This window comes from Anabrus simplex, chromosome 7, assembly GCF_040414725.1.
Source record: "Anabrus simplex isolate iqAnaSimp1 chromosome 7, ASM4041472v1, whole genome shotgun sequence".
Lineage (NCBI taxonomy): Eukaryota > Metazoa > Arthropoda > Insecta > Orthoptera > Tettigoniidae > Anabrus > Anabrus simplex.
Window position 1 is genome coordinate 97,979,362 of NC_090271.1, and position 15,675 is coordinate 97,995,036.

Genomic DNA, 15,675 nt, shown 5'->3' on the forward strand with positions numbered 1-15,675 from the left:
AGTGCACGGGCCTTGGTACCTAGGGGCAAGTTTTGCCGAAAACTTATTCACGGCCTTACTTATTGGGTAGCACTTAACATACACCAGATCACCAACATTGAATTTTGACGGTTTCCTACCTTTATCGTACTGCCTTTTGACCTTTTCGTATGACACAGCTAGATTCCTTTTTGCTTCGTTCCAGATCTTTTGAACATCATTAGGCCTAGATAGATCTGAGAGAAGATCCTCAATACATAGCAGGTTAGACATAGGGGAGTACGGAGTATAGCCAAACATTAAAGACATAGGCGTCTTACCATGGGACTCATGAGTAGCGGAATTAAAAGCATGGGCCAACCAATGCAGACTGGAGTCCCATTTGGACTGGTTGTCGTGATGATACGCTATCAACGCAGATTTTAAGTTCCGATTCAACCTCTCTGCATAAGAAGGATTTGGATAGTATGGAATAGTGGTGACATGTGAAATGCCCAACTCAAACAGATACCTTTTGAAGGAGTTACTGGTGAAAGAACTAGCGTTGTCAGATACTAAGAACTTAGGTGGACCAAATGATGCAAAGATGGAATTTAGACAGGAGATAGAGGTACGTGAATTAGTGGACCTGGTGGGAAAGATCCAACAGAACCGGGAGAAGGCATCTATACCGACAAAAATGTGGGTGTTTCCCAAGGAAGATCGGGGGAGGGGTCCTACGAAATCTATGAACAGTCGTTCCATGGGGCGCGAAGCTTGTGATGAAGACAATAATCCCACCCGGTTATTCAAATTAGGTTTGCTGATGGCGCAAGATTTACAAGATTTGACCATGTTCCTGATATCACTATCCATTTTCTTCCAAACAAAGAATTGCCTGATTTTCAAACGAGTTTTGAAATTTCCTAGATGACCGCCAAGGGGTGAACAGTGGTAATACTTGAAAATGACAGGTACCAGAACTTTAGGAACGACAATTTTGGAATTATGGTCCTTGCGACCCTTACAACAGAGAACACCCTTAGATAAGGAGTAAGGTTTTACCTTCAAACATCCTGCTCAAGCCATCGGCAATGACGTTCTCAGACCCACGAATGTGGCGAACATTGAAATTAAAGGATGAGATCCGTAATGCCCATCTAGTTATCCTACCGGTCCTTTTGGGTCGGTTCAACACCCAAGAAAGAGCCTGATTATCGGTCTCCAGATCAAAGTTGACGTGTTCAATGAAAGATCGACATTTTTCCAGTGCAAACAGCACAGCTAGACACTCTAGTTCATAAATGGAGTACTTAGACTCCAGATCATTGAGGACCCTGGATTCGTAGGCCACGGGCCTACGCCCATCTTCATGTTCTTGTAACAGAACGCCAGCAATAGCACGCCCGGAGGCATCAGTTTGGACAATGAAGCGTTTCTCAAAATCAGGAATAGCTAACAAAGGTGCATTAATCAGTGCGACCTTCAATGAATTGAAAGCTTCCTCCTGGGCTTTACCCCAAGTAAATTTTACATTCTTTCTCCTAAGGTCGTTCAACGGAGCAGCCACTTCAGCAAAGTTAGGGATGAATTTTCTAAAGAAATTGACCATACCAATGAATCGAGCAACGCCCTTGACGTCTTTGGGAGGTGGAAAATCCCTAATGGCTTGAGTTCTGCAATGATCTATGGAAACGCCCTCAGAAGAAACTACATGTCCCAAGAAAGACATGCTGGGTCTGGCGAAAGCTACCTTTGATAACTTCACTGTAAGGCCGGCTTTCCTTAACCGTAGCAATACTTCCCTAACGTGCACCATATGTTCCTCGAAGGTATTCGAATAAATTAATAAATCGTCCAGGTAATTAAAGACATAGCTGAACTTAATGTCAGAGAGAATGGAATTTAACAACCTCAACAACACAGCTGCTCCACAACTGAGCCCGAACGGAAGTCTGAGGAACTCATACAAGTTCCAGTCGGTGATGAAGGCAGTGAGGGGAATTGATCTCTTCGATAAAGGCACTTGGTAATATGCCTGGTTCAAATCCAGGACAGTGAAAAATTTCGCACCTGAGAACCATCCAAAACAAGTATGAAGGTCGGGTAGGGGAATAGATAGGAGTACAATCTTACTATTTAGGGCCCTATAGTCAATCACAGCACGATAACCACCAGAAGGTTTGGGTACCAAGAACACAGGGGACGCATACGGGGAAGTCGAAGGTCTGATCACTCCGTCTCTTTCCATTTGCTCAATGATTTTTAGTTCCAACATACGGGGTGGGGAAAGGCGATAAGGAGGGGATCGAACAGGCTGCAAGTCAGACAATTCAATGTCATACTCGAGTACGTCGGTCAAGCCTAACTTGCTAGTGAACACATCGGGAAATTCCTTGCAAAGATCACGAACTTGCCGTGCTTCGACATCTCCTAAATGATTCAGGTCAAGCCGATAGATGTCACTAGACTCATCTGACTCAGGGTAACCCGCACACAAAACTTTAGGCATTTTCAAGGGAACGTTAATCAATTCAAATTTCAGGTCAGGAGAAAATTTAAAAAAGAAATTTTGACACTGAGGATCCAAAACGACACCGGCCCAAGATAGAAAATTGGTACCCAGAATAATGTTACATGATAAATTGGATGTCACCAAGCACTTGATCTTCCAAGTGAAATTCCCAATCCTCAACTTGAACTTCACAGTCCCCAAAATATTTAAAAACTGACAATTAGCCGAAACACATCTTAGATTAGTGGGTTTTATTTCCGGAAGTTTACACGAGGATTTCTTTTGACAATACCAGGCATAATTCATCAAGCATACTACGCTTCCAGTATCAAGAAGGGCATCTACGGGTTCATTGTTGACCTCGACAAATGTGCACGTGCCAGAGGAGGTGGCATGAGCAGAAATACTATTGCACCTTGGGGGACACACCGGTCTTTTACGAGATTCAGGGTTTACCAACTTAGTATGGGCAGACCTTGCCCTTTCCCTTTCTAGTCATTGAGTACCATTTCTGTCTACCAAGGGGCAATTTCTTTTAACATGCTGCCTAGAGCCACAGGAATAGCAAGCGCCTGGACCACGTCTAACGTCAGGGCAGGAATTTCTTAGATGATTTCGGGACCCACAGTTGTAGCATTTACGGGCATTCACAACTTTAGGTGTTGACGGAAGGACGGGACAATTGGTAGTAGTAGGGGGAGGGCAATTCACAGGTCTGGAGGCATCCCCATGTTTGACATCTTCAGCAAAGGAACAGGCCTCTTCCAATTCTTGAAAGGTAGTAGGGCAACGAGTTAAGGAAAGATAGGAGCGGTATGCAGGAGATATTCCTTTTAAAATTCTAGAGACCATTTCACATTCTGGCACAGAAATTCTAAAAACCTTGCAAAAGAATCGCAGATCCAGCACATAAGTTAGCAAGTTCTCATGCAGGAACTGGGTCCGGAAACAGTGTTGGGGCACAAGACTTTGGAGAGCAAGAGAGGGAAAAAATTTGGAAAGGACAAGTTCATGAAAGGTACTAATCGATAATTTTTTTGAGATAGCTTCAGAAATTTCTCTCTTTAGAATCCCTTCACAATGAGGGAAGAGGGCGCGGAAAATCCCCAAATCATAGACTGAGTACACGTTACCAGTCTCGGTCAACTCCACCAGAAACCGTAGGAATCGAATACACTCATCGATAGAATTTACAGAAAAGGACTTCACTCCGCGAAAAACTTCCTTTAAACAGTTAGGCGATGACGCCGAATTTAGCTTAGATACTAAGGTTTCCAGTAAAGGAGCAGTCACACAACACGAACCTTGGGCATGGGACGAGGACGTAATTTGGTGGGAATGGACACTCAGGGTAGGTACAGTAGGGTTAAGTCCAGTAGAAATAGAACAATTCTCCATATCTCTGTTAATCAACAGCAAATCTAAATCAGAGGTGATGCCAGAAACCACCGTTAACAATCTAGCACATTCTGACACAAAAACAGAATCAGGTTTAATGGATAATATATCCTGAATTCGGCCCGAGTAGTGGTCAGCTCTGGCCCTCAGCCGGTTTACTTGGGCCTTGGACGGAGGCAATTCAATAAATTCTTCACGAATAATGTTAATTTCATTAAGATTGTCACAGATTAGGTTAAGGTACTCACCCACTCGACTCCTGTCAATAGAAAATACATTAATGGGGACCTGGGAGTTGGCTGATAGCAAGGCAGCACACTCAGCGACAGTACGGGCAGGTTCAAGGCCACGAATGGATAACTCGTACTCCAGTTCGGCACGACGCAGGAAAGAGGGGTTCGTAACGGCACGCGCCATGGTAGCAAACATGGAACAAAATAATTAAAAAATTACACAAGATCCTTGCACTCCCTTTTACAATAGTTATTGACAATAACACTTTTAGCTTCTTAATTTTTGATTTCCATCCACCAACATTCGCCACAGCACTGCACCGAGCAAGGGTAGGAGGGGAGGAAAGTTAGGTTGCGCAAGGCAGAAACAACTGAGATTAGGCAGCAGAGCAACAACAACAACAACAGGTCTGCTACCACTCAAATCGGGTTCAGAACAACAGTGGAACAACAAACAACCACCGCTCTGATACCACTCTCACCGCTCACCACCCTCTAGGACCCCGGTACGACCTAGGGATGATGAGGTGAATAACCTTACCCACCAGGGTGAGAGTAGTAGAGGGAGGAAAAAGGACAGAGAGAGAGAGATAGATAGAGACCCTGGTGAGAAGGCTGCTAGGGTGTCCGCCCAAAAATGGGAGTTATAGCGAACACGAGGGAGAATGATGGGCACAAGAAGAAGGACAACAAAATTTTAAGCACAATAAAAAAACAAGAAACCATAGAAATAACTTACCGGAAGCAGCGGAGGAAGACGACTTAAGGCCGTGGAAGTTGATACACAAGAAAATCGGTGGCAGTGCTCCACCGAACGTGGCGAATGAAAACTAACACTTCAATGAAGTTCAAGAATTTTAATGGAAGGGCAAATAGTAGGTAACAAACCAAGTCATTAAGTTGATAAAACCTATGTTTATTTTAAGACGTAAAGCCAAAATGTAAATAAAGTCGACGTAAAGTTGAAAGGTGGAAAAAGTAATTAACAATAAATAAAATAAATCAGAATATACCCAGGTATGGTTTAAAAGAAAAATTAATTCATTATTAATTAACAATTAATGGTAAATAAATACTCTTTAACAGATAATAAATTGAAAATTTTATGAAAACAACAAAGAAAGGAAAAGGATGACCTCCGTACCTAATAAAATGTGATCAGAAAACAACGGAAAACCAATTGACTTCTTTACATAAATACTACCTTGAAATAAAATGTGATCGATCACGGATAGTTAATTAATAAAAAAACTCGGTTAACAATTATTCAATAAAATGGATCTTCAACGCGGCCGCTTCTCATAATTACCAAAATTAAAAACGTTCAGTTTGCACCAAGGACAGTTTCCAAGACATATAAAATTTTACGTAAAAATACACACCACCCGGGGGAAGAAAATAGTAACACAATTTTAAAGGGTGGTCAAAATTAATAAATTAACATTAAAACAGTGAACGATACACTCAACTCAGAAATATATAATTCAAGATCCACACAGGCTCCAAACGCCAGACAACATTAAAACCCGACAACAATCACCCCAAAACCGTTGCCAAGGTAACCACCAAACAAAAGCAACGCCTCCAAATAACAAGGAGGAAAACAGGCTAGAGAAAAATTTTAATTCACCCAAAACCCCAGAAGGGGGAGGGGAGAAGAAAACATACCAAACGAATTAGAAAACAAAACACAGGAAAGCAAACAGAAAGCCGAAGAAGGTAAAGCTCTGTACCTTGGTTCACAAAGAAGGTTACAATTTAAAAGTGCCAAAAGGAACTCAGTAAAATTTTAAACTAAAAATCCCAATTCAGTTCACTGTGAACCTTCCACATTACTGTGATTAGTTGCCGAAACTGTTTTTCAGATTTTGATACCACACACGCAAATAGGTATTAATTTAACGACAAAGTCCAAATATTTATTATTATTGTTATTATTATTATTTTTCCTGAAATCTTCGAAAATATCAAAATCCTCTTCTGGACGACGTTTAAAATGATTCAAACACTGGTACATACCTTTGGTGGTGAAGAAATGAGAGGAATTTAAACCTGGCCATTGTTGATGAAGAATGCAGTCACACGACCGGCATCAGACCTTGTTAGCGAGTATCCAGACGAAATATAGATCCAAACACATGATCAGAAGAAATGGCAGGAGGTCACCAACTAGTTCACCTGGGGAAAATCCCCGTTAATCTAGTAACTACGGGGGTTTTCTGGAAATCCACCTCTCCATGGCGTAACACTCAAACACACAAGCGTGCGTCATGGCTGACCCAAGCGAACTGGCTTTCGCGTCAGACGCGAGGAAGAAGCAAGACTCTCTGGTAGTAGGCCGGCGCATGCGCAGTTATGCGCAACCTCACGGAGCCAGAACAATGCCGCGCGGGATACATTAGCTTAAAACGGTATATTGCAGAGCAGCCAATTGACACAGTTATTCTAGGGCGCAAGGCCAGTTCAAAATGTTTATAAAGGGGCGGCTCACACAATTTAATATTGTCTCAACTGTATTTAAAAAATCGAGTTATACTTATCGAGCATAAACAGTCGTATGCAATTCACCAGTAATAGTAATTATGACACTCGTGTCTTCATTATTGCCATTATAGGCTTGTTGCATGATGTACTATGATTGTACAAAATGTTTTCCATAATGATTCAGTTATTAAGCTCGCCTGCTGGGCATTATCGGCAAGGTGTCAAGTCTGTGTGGTCTGATACAGTGGTTAGCTGGTTCAAGTCCTGTTGGTTGAAAAGATTTCAGCATGGATGTTGGCCAGCAGGGTTGGAGAGGTTATTGTATAGGACTTCTAATCACTAGTTTGCATGCCAAAAGCCTGGATTCAGTTCCAAACCTCTCCTCAGTGTTCATGTGGAGTGAGGGCATATGACACTGTTGACAGTGATTTGTCCATGGGATGGTGACGTTAAGCCTTGAGCAGACCCCTTGGTGCTATTTGACAGCAATAGGCTATGTGCTGGCACTGGGTTTCATCCTCTCCCTTCCTACTATCATCTATCACATCATTCATCTCATCTCATTTACTCCTCTGAGATTGACATCAGGAAGGGCATCTGGTTGTAAAACTCGCTACAAAGATTTATCTCGCTTCATACCTGACCCTGTAAAGAAACAGCACAAGGGTTGGACATAATACATGATGACTGTTATTGTAGTGCTTTTGATATAAAATTTTCAGCTTAATGCATTACTATTTTTCACTAGGTAAAGAGTTCATGCTCGATAACCCATATGGAGATGAACTGCCTTCAAAGGGCTTTGACCCTGGAATGGATACCTACCAGGCTCCACCTCCCGATGGAAGTTCTGTGGCTGTTGATGTTGATCCCAAGAGTCAGCGACTACAACTTCTGGAACCATTTGATGCTTGGGATGGAAAGGACTTGACTGATATGACAATTCTCATAAAGGTGCGTTTTAATTTATTTTATGTATTTACAATGTTGTAAGTTAATCTATTACTTATGACTAATGTGTAATGATCCATAAACTTGTCAAGTTATAGCTACTGTATACTGCAGATAAAACATTTATTCTCTATTTTTTTTTTTCACACTCTGTAAATTGGCATGGCTGGGGATGGTTGTAAAGGGAAGAACATATGAGTGCTTGTTTGTATGTGGAAGCCAATCTCAGCAACCACTCAGTTATTCAGTATTTCTTTCACCAATAGAAGGCTTTTTATTTTCTCCTTCATTTTATTTCTAACATGCTCTTACATTTGACAAGTTTTAAAAATTCTCATTCTCCCATACATTTTAGTTTCAGTTGGTGTTCTCATTACAAGACCTCGGATTTTAGGCAAAAACCTATTTTGTTCCTTAAGAGATAACATAAAATGAAGTTGCATTTACATGTTTCATGTATTTATAAGGTTAAAAATGATGGTCCTGTAGTGCCTGAAAATTCCAAATATACTTTATCCCTAAATTGATTAAAAATGCTTTTAATTTAGTCGGAGAAACTTAAATATTTGCCGACTCTTTTTCAGTATCTTGAATAGTATTTTCTTGGAATTCTTTTCAGACAAAATATCAAGCTGTAAACCAATTGCCACTCTTCGGAAGTCATTAACCTTCAGTCGGTCGCAATATATAAAGTTTCAAGGCAGGTCACAATGAACCTGCGAGATCCCCCCACGTATAAGTTTCGAGAAGTTCACGTGGACAGTTATGAAGTACTCCTTATGTTATATAGGGGTGTGTTTGAGCCAGTTAAAAATGGTTTAGCGAAATTCTGATCCCAAAATAAGCCGCATGTTGTAACCAATTATTTTCTTCAAACTTTTAGGTATCATTGCAGTATTTAAAATTTTAATCGCAGAGAAAATCTTATGTTAGCGGAAACTATGTTCATACGTCTCAGCAATAACAACAAACATGGGAAATATCATAAACAGGGCTAAACAGGTCATACATCCTTCAGTAAGGATTCTACAAGAGCACTAATATTTTCGACACAGAAGAAAATCCGTGTCATTTAAGTGGGCAATAATCAGAGTGCACTAGCATTTATGTGATTGAATTCTGTATAATTCGATACACATGGTGACAAAATGTGAAATCAAAATATTTTCTTCCAACTTTTCATCTCAAGTTACATTTTCACACAAACTATATATGATTTCATGCAGTTCTCCACAAACCACGTAAAAATATTTCGCACAGGTGCTAGTCGATCATGTTCCTTTCTTTCTTCACGGGTTTGGCGATCGTCAAATCTTAAACAACGAATCAAGAACTTAAGTCTCCTGAGGCTCATTACCTTTGCAAACTTTTCTATACTATCTCCATCAGTTCCCCAGAGATCTTCAAGGCTCTGCCTATTCCCTCTGTAAGATCCTGCCACGTAGAGGTGTACAAACTCCGCATTTAACTTGCCCATGCTTGCCTAGAGAGCAGACAAGCAAGCTAGCTGCTCGTAAACAACAGTACAGGCAGGCTGCTGCACTCCTGGCCAGGTCAAGCTCAGCCCAACTTGGACAGACCACAGGTTAGCTTGCTTGCTTGCTTTCTTCTTCCTGCTGCGTTAATTTATGTTTGCTCGTTCATTGTGCTGATTTGAGACTCGCGTGAATGCAGACAGGAAAGGGGTTGTTACGTGCTAGAATTTATATAGGATTCGTCAACACAAATATTATTTTATATGGTTATTTAGTATTATGTTAATCATTACAAAGTTTATTTTGTAATTCAGAAGTCTTATGTAACTAATTATCAAATAATATTTATTTCTGTCAAAAATAGTTGCTTAATAAAACGTACGTTCTCTGAACAAAAATATTTGAATATTTAAATAAACACAATGAAAGTTGATGGAAATATGACCATAAATATAATGTATTATTTATAATTCGAGAAAATTAGAAGCAAAGATATACATAATGCAGGCACAGATCATAAATATCTTTAAAATATTAATTTTATAGATAACTTTTTGAAATACATTTAATAATTTAGAAACTCCTTCCCCACAAAACCAAAAGAAATAATTACAAAACTAATCAGTTTAGAAGTGTAATTTTACCACTTGCTCTCTTACTTTGTGGTCGCCTCATATTGTGCATACTGCATACCACTATTTAATACATGGACACATTATCGTTCGTGTCTATTACTATGAGGTCATTAAGTCTTTGCGTATCAAGACGGGAAAGTTTTTCGCTGATTAAATTTCCGGAGCAGCTGAAGACCATCTCACTGGAGGCACTCGTAGCGGGTATGTTAAGCACTCTTTTCGCTACACAAGCAAGTCGGGGCAGCCTGTGCGAATTACTCTTCCACCACCGCAGTATATTTTCGTCACTAATAAACCCTTCTTGCAAGTACCTACTGACCTCATCATGTATCATTGGCGAATTTTCTGCCCAATCATCAAATTTCGCTTTCTTACGTTGCACTGAATTTTCTTCATTTGAAGAAGATGGGACTTCTTGTCTATTTTGATTGGGTAGCTGCTCTGAAAATATATATGCCCAAATATTTAATGCTAATGTTAGAATATTAAAAATATCCAATTTTCATAGGTATAATAATAATAATAATAATAATAATAATAATAATAATATTAATAATAATAATAATAATAATAATAATAATGAAGAAATAACCACAGAATCTTACCTTCAGCACACATTTGTCGAGCTGCCTCAAAAACAGACATTTGTTCTACTGCATTTAGTTTCTTTAATGTGCGATATTTAGGCACCAAAAATGTTCCAATTTTGTGTAACATAGTGACTTCCATTTTCTGCTCCAGGAAGACACCACCGGTTTGTTTCAAAAGCTTCAAGTACTGAAAATTCATTTAGTATGAAAACATTTTTACATTGATATATCAGGAGACTCGTATTAAAATTTAAAAGAAAGGAAATCTTACCTGTTCGTCATCCTGTGGAGTACAATGGGCTTTTAAGGCATAAAACCACGGAAGGACCAGATGTAAAGTCGGCTCCTCATCACCCTCGAGATCAATTGTGGCTTCCTTAAATGGCTTAAGAAATGTTATAAGCAGGCCAGTAATGTCCTGATCATAACCGAGCATTTTATCAGAGGCACCCTCCTTCTCTAAAACAGTTCTCACAGCATCTATCTGGGAGTGAACTGATTGCAGCATGTCAAAATAACTGTTCCACCGAGTAGATACATACGGTTTCAAAGATGATTGTAACCTCACACATAGGCCTCTTCTCTTAAAGTACGAAACCAGAGATTTCACTGAATGGATAACAGCTAACACATTAGGAACACTTTCTTTCAAAAAGGGTTCGCTCAGAACATGCTTCAAGACCGTATTAATAATATGAGCCATGCATGGAAGACGTTTGTATATGCTGAGGGCCTTAACAATATTGCTTCCCTGGTCTGTTACAAATATAATTTTGCAAATATCTTCATGAGAAACGCCATGTCCTTTCAGACGATCTTCCAATTCACTGCGAATATTTTCACCAGTTTTTGGACAGTCAGGGAAGGCCGAACACATTAATACATACTTATTGAGAGACCTATCTGCATTTATATAGTGCATTGTGACAGACATATAGTGCACACCCTTGTAATTATCTGTCCACAGGTCAGTGGTACTCGCACAGACACCAGATTTATTAGCATGTACTATGTCGGGAAGCGTTTTACTGCGCACTTTGTCCGCGAAAGTTTGTACCTTCCTAGCAACTGTGACTCGATAGGGTATAATATTTTTAATATCCACTGAGCCATACTTTTTGCCCATTTCTATCAGCGTTTGCCCTAAATTTAAAAAGCCTTCGCCCTCAATAGTTGTAAACGGTCTCAAGTCCTTGGCGCACATTTCCACACACTTGTCAGTCACCAAGTCCTTGTCCTCTTTCAAAATATTTTTAGACTGTGGAACATTTGGGTCAAATTTGCAGACATGTTGCAACATACTTGAGGTCCCTGAATGGGTGCTGAGTAGCTTTTGGCAAAAATTGCATTGCGAGTAACCTACTGGCTTATTTGATACCTGTTCATAAATACATGAAAATTTTTCCCATGCTAGGCTTGAGCCCTGTTTTGTAGCTAGAATAAATTCACCACTTTTTAATTTTTCTTCGATTTTCTTTACGGTTGACTTGTTCATTTTCCTGCCGGTTGCACCTCGAACTACAACAGAGCTGCACTCGACGGAATACGTAGCTACACTAACATATAATGGCACATTCACGTCGCATCGATAGCAAACTTCACGTTCACTCTTGTTAAGTCCGGCAGTCCGAACGGGTCCCAGGCAACCTGTCAGGCTTAGGGAAACCCAGGTTTTGGTTTGCTATGACTATCGCGCTCAGTACACGTGCACTCTTGCTTCGCTGACTCTCAAGCTAAGCTGCTTTGCTTGTTGCAGAGCAGCTTGGGGCAGGCAAGCCTGAAGTACAATTTGTACACCTTTACTGCCACGTACAGTAGGCCAAAGAATGCTTTTATCTCTATTTGGACTGTAAGCTCAGCATCCCTTTCACAAGTAAAATTTTGTTTCACATAGTCCCTGTATTGATTTGTGTAAGTTACAATAGTGTCTATTATTTCATCCGTAAATAAACACTGCCAGGAGTCAAGCGGTGATTTAGCTTGCCTTGCTAGTCCTATAACTCCAGGTAGATATCGTACGAGATTGTACTTCCTAGCGCGGACCTGTTGGGATGGCGCCACTGTACACAATTGTCTTGTCTTTCCCTTCATAATAATTATCACTGGGCTCTAATGCTCCTTGTTCATCAGCGTCACCGTTGTCATCTTCTTGTTCTGTTTCCGAGTCACCATCTCTCGATTCCAGAAGATCGTCACTGTGTCACTGTTGTCTTCAAAATTCTCTTGTAATGCATCATCATCTTCATCCAGCAAGTCGTTGGACATCCTCCACATCTTCTGCTCTGTCTAAGTTAAAATGTTCCTTCCTACTGGCCATAATGAATTGTAAATCTAAAATAAAGAGAAATAGGGACGTAAGTAGTCGCAATGTGCCTGTGAGACACCGGGCTTATATTGCACTATCTACATGATTACATGGGAAATTACACCAAATTTAAAAATTTAACTACTTACAGAACAGCAATTGTTTGCATATCTGAAACACCAATTGCAGCGGGAACAGTCGCAATGATCAACCAGATCAGTTGGAACACTTCCGGCTTATGGAGCGAGCAAACACAGACTGCCTGTCACATGACTAACGAACGTGGCAAGGAGCTAGGCTAGTCAGAGGATGAGAATTGTAGGTCCTCGCATTGGAGCTGTAGCGACCGATGACTTCAGCCTCTGCCTATCAGATCAGTTGCAACCGATGGAAGGTTAAGAACCTCCCGCTGTGAATACTCCCTTTGTCCCTTAGTCTGTGTGTCATTAGGTGGGGGACAGTATCCATTGACCTGCTGGAAACGAAACTCTTCATTCCATTCTGTGAGAAACTTTCAGTGCATCCGTTTGCTCAGTGTGTGCATTATGCCGAAAGTGACAGCTTCCAAGACATCCTTAATTAAACAGTGGTTGCAGGAGTTTCCTCATTTCACGTCGGACGGAAAAATCATATTCTGCGACGTTTGCAGCAAAGATGTGAGTGAAATTTGTTTGATATTTCACTCTGAAGTACGTACTTGGTGTGAGAGTCGTACTTAATACGTAGGCGTTCCATCTCTCTGTTGCATTACGTTTTATACATTTTATACATCAATTCAGTGTACATACACTAAAAGAAGTATAACAGTAAATATGAATTGGGGATTGTAACGCATCCTGATCCCTCGATTTTTTGTGTATGGAATCGTTTAAAACTGGCCATGTTTGTGTGGTACTGTAAGGTATACTCATTTCGGAGAAAGGCAAATTTTCAAGCAGGTTTTAGAAGAGGAATAATACTACAAACTTATTGAAAAATGAAAATATCATGCTGCCGTAGGGAACCTAAAAATACGAGGTGGAAATTGTAAGAAAATTAGATGTGCGCTTTTATCAATTGTAAGAAGTGTATGACAGATTATACACATTGTAAATATATACAACAATGATTTTTTTTTATAAGCATACAGTAAATGTAGGGAGGAAAAAACACGGAATTCATTACTGGTTGCAACAAAAATCTTGGCCAACATAATCTAACCGAACATAACAAAACGGGAAAAGAAATTAATTAAATTCGCCTCTACTATGTTCGGCTCCTTGGTTGAATGGTCAGCATAGTCGCCTTCCGTTCAGCGGGCCCCGGGTTCGATTCCCAGCCGGATCGGAGATTTAAACCTTAAATAGTTATTTCCCCTGGCTCGGGGACTGTGTATTTGTACTGTCCGAAACATTCGTAAAACTCGCACATAACACTATCATCCACTACAAAAGCATGCTGTTTCCTGTACAAGGCAGATGCCGCCCACCCTCGTTGGAGGGTCTGTCTTACAAAGGTTGGACCAGGATAGGAATAGTCGCATGGAATTATTGCCTCTACTTTAAAGGTCCAGGGTGCATGTCTACTGGAGGGATCGGGAAGTGCTACAAGGCCTTATGAATTTGAATAGTCTTCTGTGCATATTTTCATCTGGCCTATATACTTGCACGGTTTACACAATATTTGTGACTATTTATAGTTGTCGTTGTTTCTAGGTGTCCAGTGAAAGGCGATCGCATCTTAGTCAACGTGTCCAAGGGATTAAACATACGGAAAATCTGCAAAGAAAATCAAATCTTAAACAAAGATTATTAATAACGGAAATGCTAAATAAGGGAAGCACCGAGCTCGATAACTGCAGTCACTTAATTGCGGCCAGTATCTATTAATCGGGAGATAGTGGGTTCGTGCTCCACTGTCGGCAGCGCTGAAGATGGTTTTCCGTGGTTTCCCATTTTCACACCAGGCAAATGCCGGGGCTGTACCTTAAGGCCACGGCCGCTTCCTTCCACTTCCTAGGCCTCTCCTATCCCATCGTCGCCATAAGACCTATCTGTGTCGGTGCGACGTAAAGCAAATAGCAAAAAAAAAAAAAAAAAAAAAAAAGAGAAGCAAAGACAAATTCCGTGCGGACTTATGCAGAGCTCTTGTGTCAGCAAATATTCCCTTCAACTCACTTGAAAATACTTCCTTCAAAAGTTTTTTACAAAAATATTGTCATTGGAACATTCCATCTGAATCAATGTTAAGAAAACACTACCTGGACACTCTTTACGAAGATGCAGTCGAGCAGATAAGGGAACATATAGGAGACTCATACATCTGGATCTCTGTCAATGTGACTACTGACCCACTTAATTGTTGGAAAATTAGATCCCGACACACTGTGTTCGCCATATTTGATCTGCAGCAGACAGTTAACTAAAACCAATCAGGAGACAGTTCCTCAGTTTGTAAATAAAGGTCTTAAGGTGTTTTTCCCCAATAACATGGACGAAAATAAGGTGCTTCTTATATTTACTGATGCAGCCACCTACATGATTGCTGCTGTTAAGTTGCTAAAAGTATTTTGCCCTGCTTTGATTCACGTCACTTGTCTTCCTCATGCTATGAATTGCGTGTCTGAGCAGATACGTGCTGAATTTCCTAGAGTTAACAAGATGATCTCCACTAAGAAAATTTTTGTAAAGGCTCCCACACAAATCCATTTTGATGCAATCAGAAGTTCTGTTCTCGCCCTAAATGAAGATGCCATGTGCATCACGGACAAAATGTTCTAAAGGATGTAACCATTTCCCAAGAAATTGCCTACATCAGGTCCCATTATACTTTTTTGGTCCCTGTTATTTCTGCACTTGAGTCTTCCGGGAAACCTGTTTACGAACAGTTGGATTTGTTAGAAGAGGTGAAAGGAAATATCAGCTTAGCTCCAGGCCCCGCTAGAGATGGAATTCGGGACAAGCTTAATAAAGTACACTAGAGTCTCGTTAATCTGAAAGTCCGGTTAATCCGAACTGAAATATTCATTTTTTTAAATTCTCCTTATTGAAATGAAAGAACATTATAGAATAAATATTTACTTGCATTTTATTAGTCATATTTTACTAGAATAACTTAATGTAAACATAATTACACATCATAAACCATCAATC

General features: G+C 40.2%; 1 protein-coding gene across 1 annotated transcript in view; it reads left to right on the forward strand.

The window, feature by feature from the left end:
- The window catches only part of LOC136877293 (aconitate hydratase, mitochondrial), a 225,399-nt gene that overhangs the window by 143,942 nt on the left and 65,782 nt on the right, over window positions 1-15,675 (forward strand). The window contains exon 11 of the mRNA XM_067151224.2: window positions 7,337-7,542. Coding sequence (XP_067007325.1) covers window positions 7,337-7,542 — 206 coding nt within the window. The remainder of the gene's footprint in view (window positions 1-7,336; window positions 7,543-15,675) is intronic.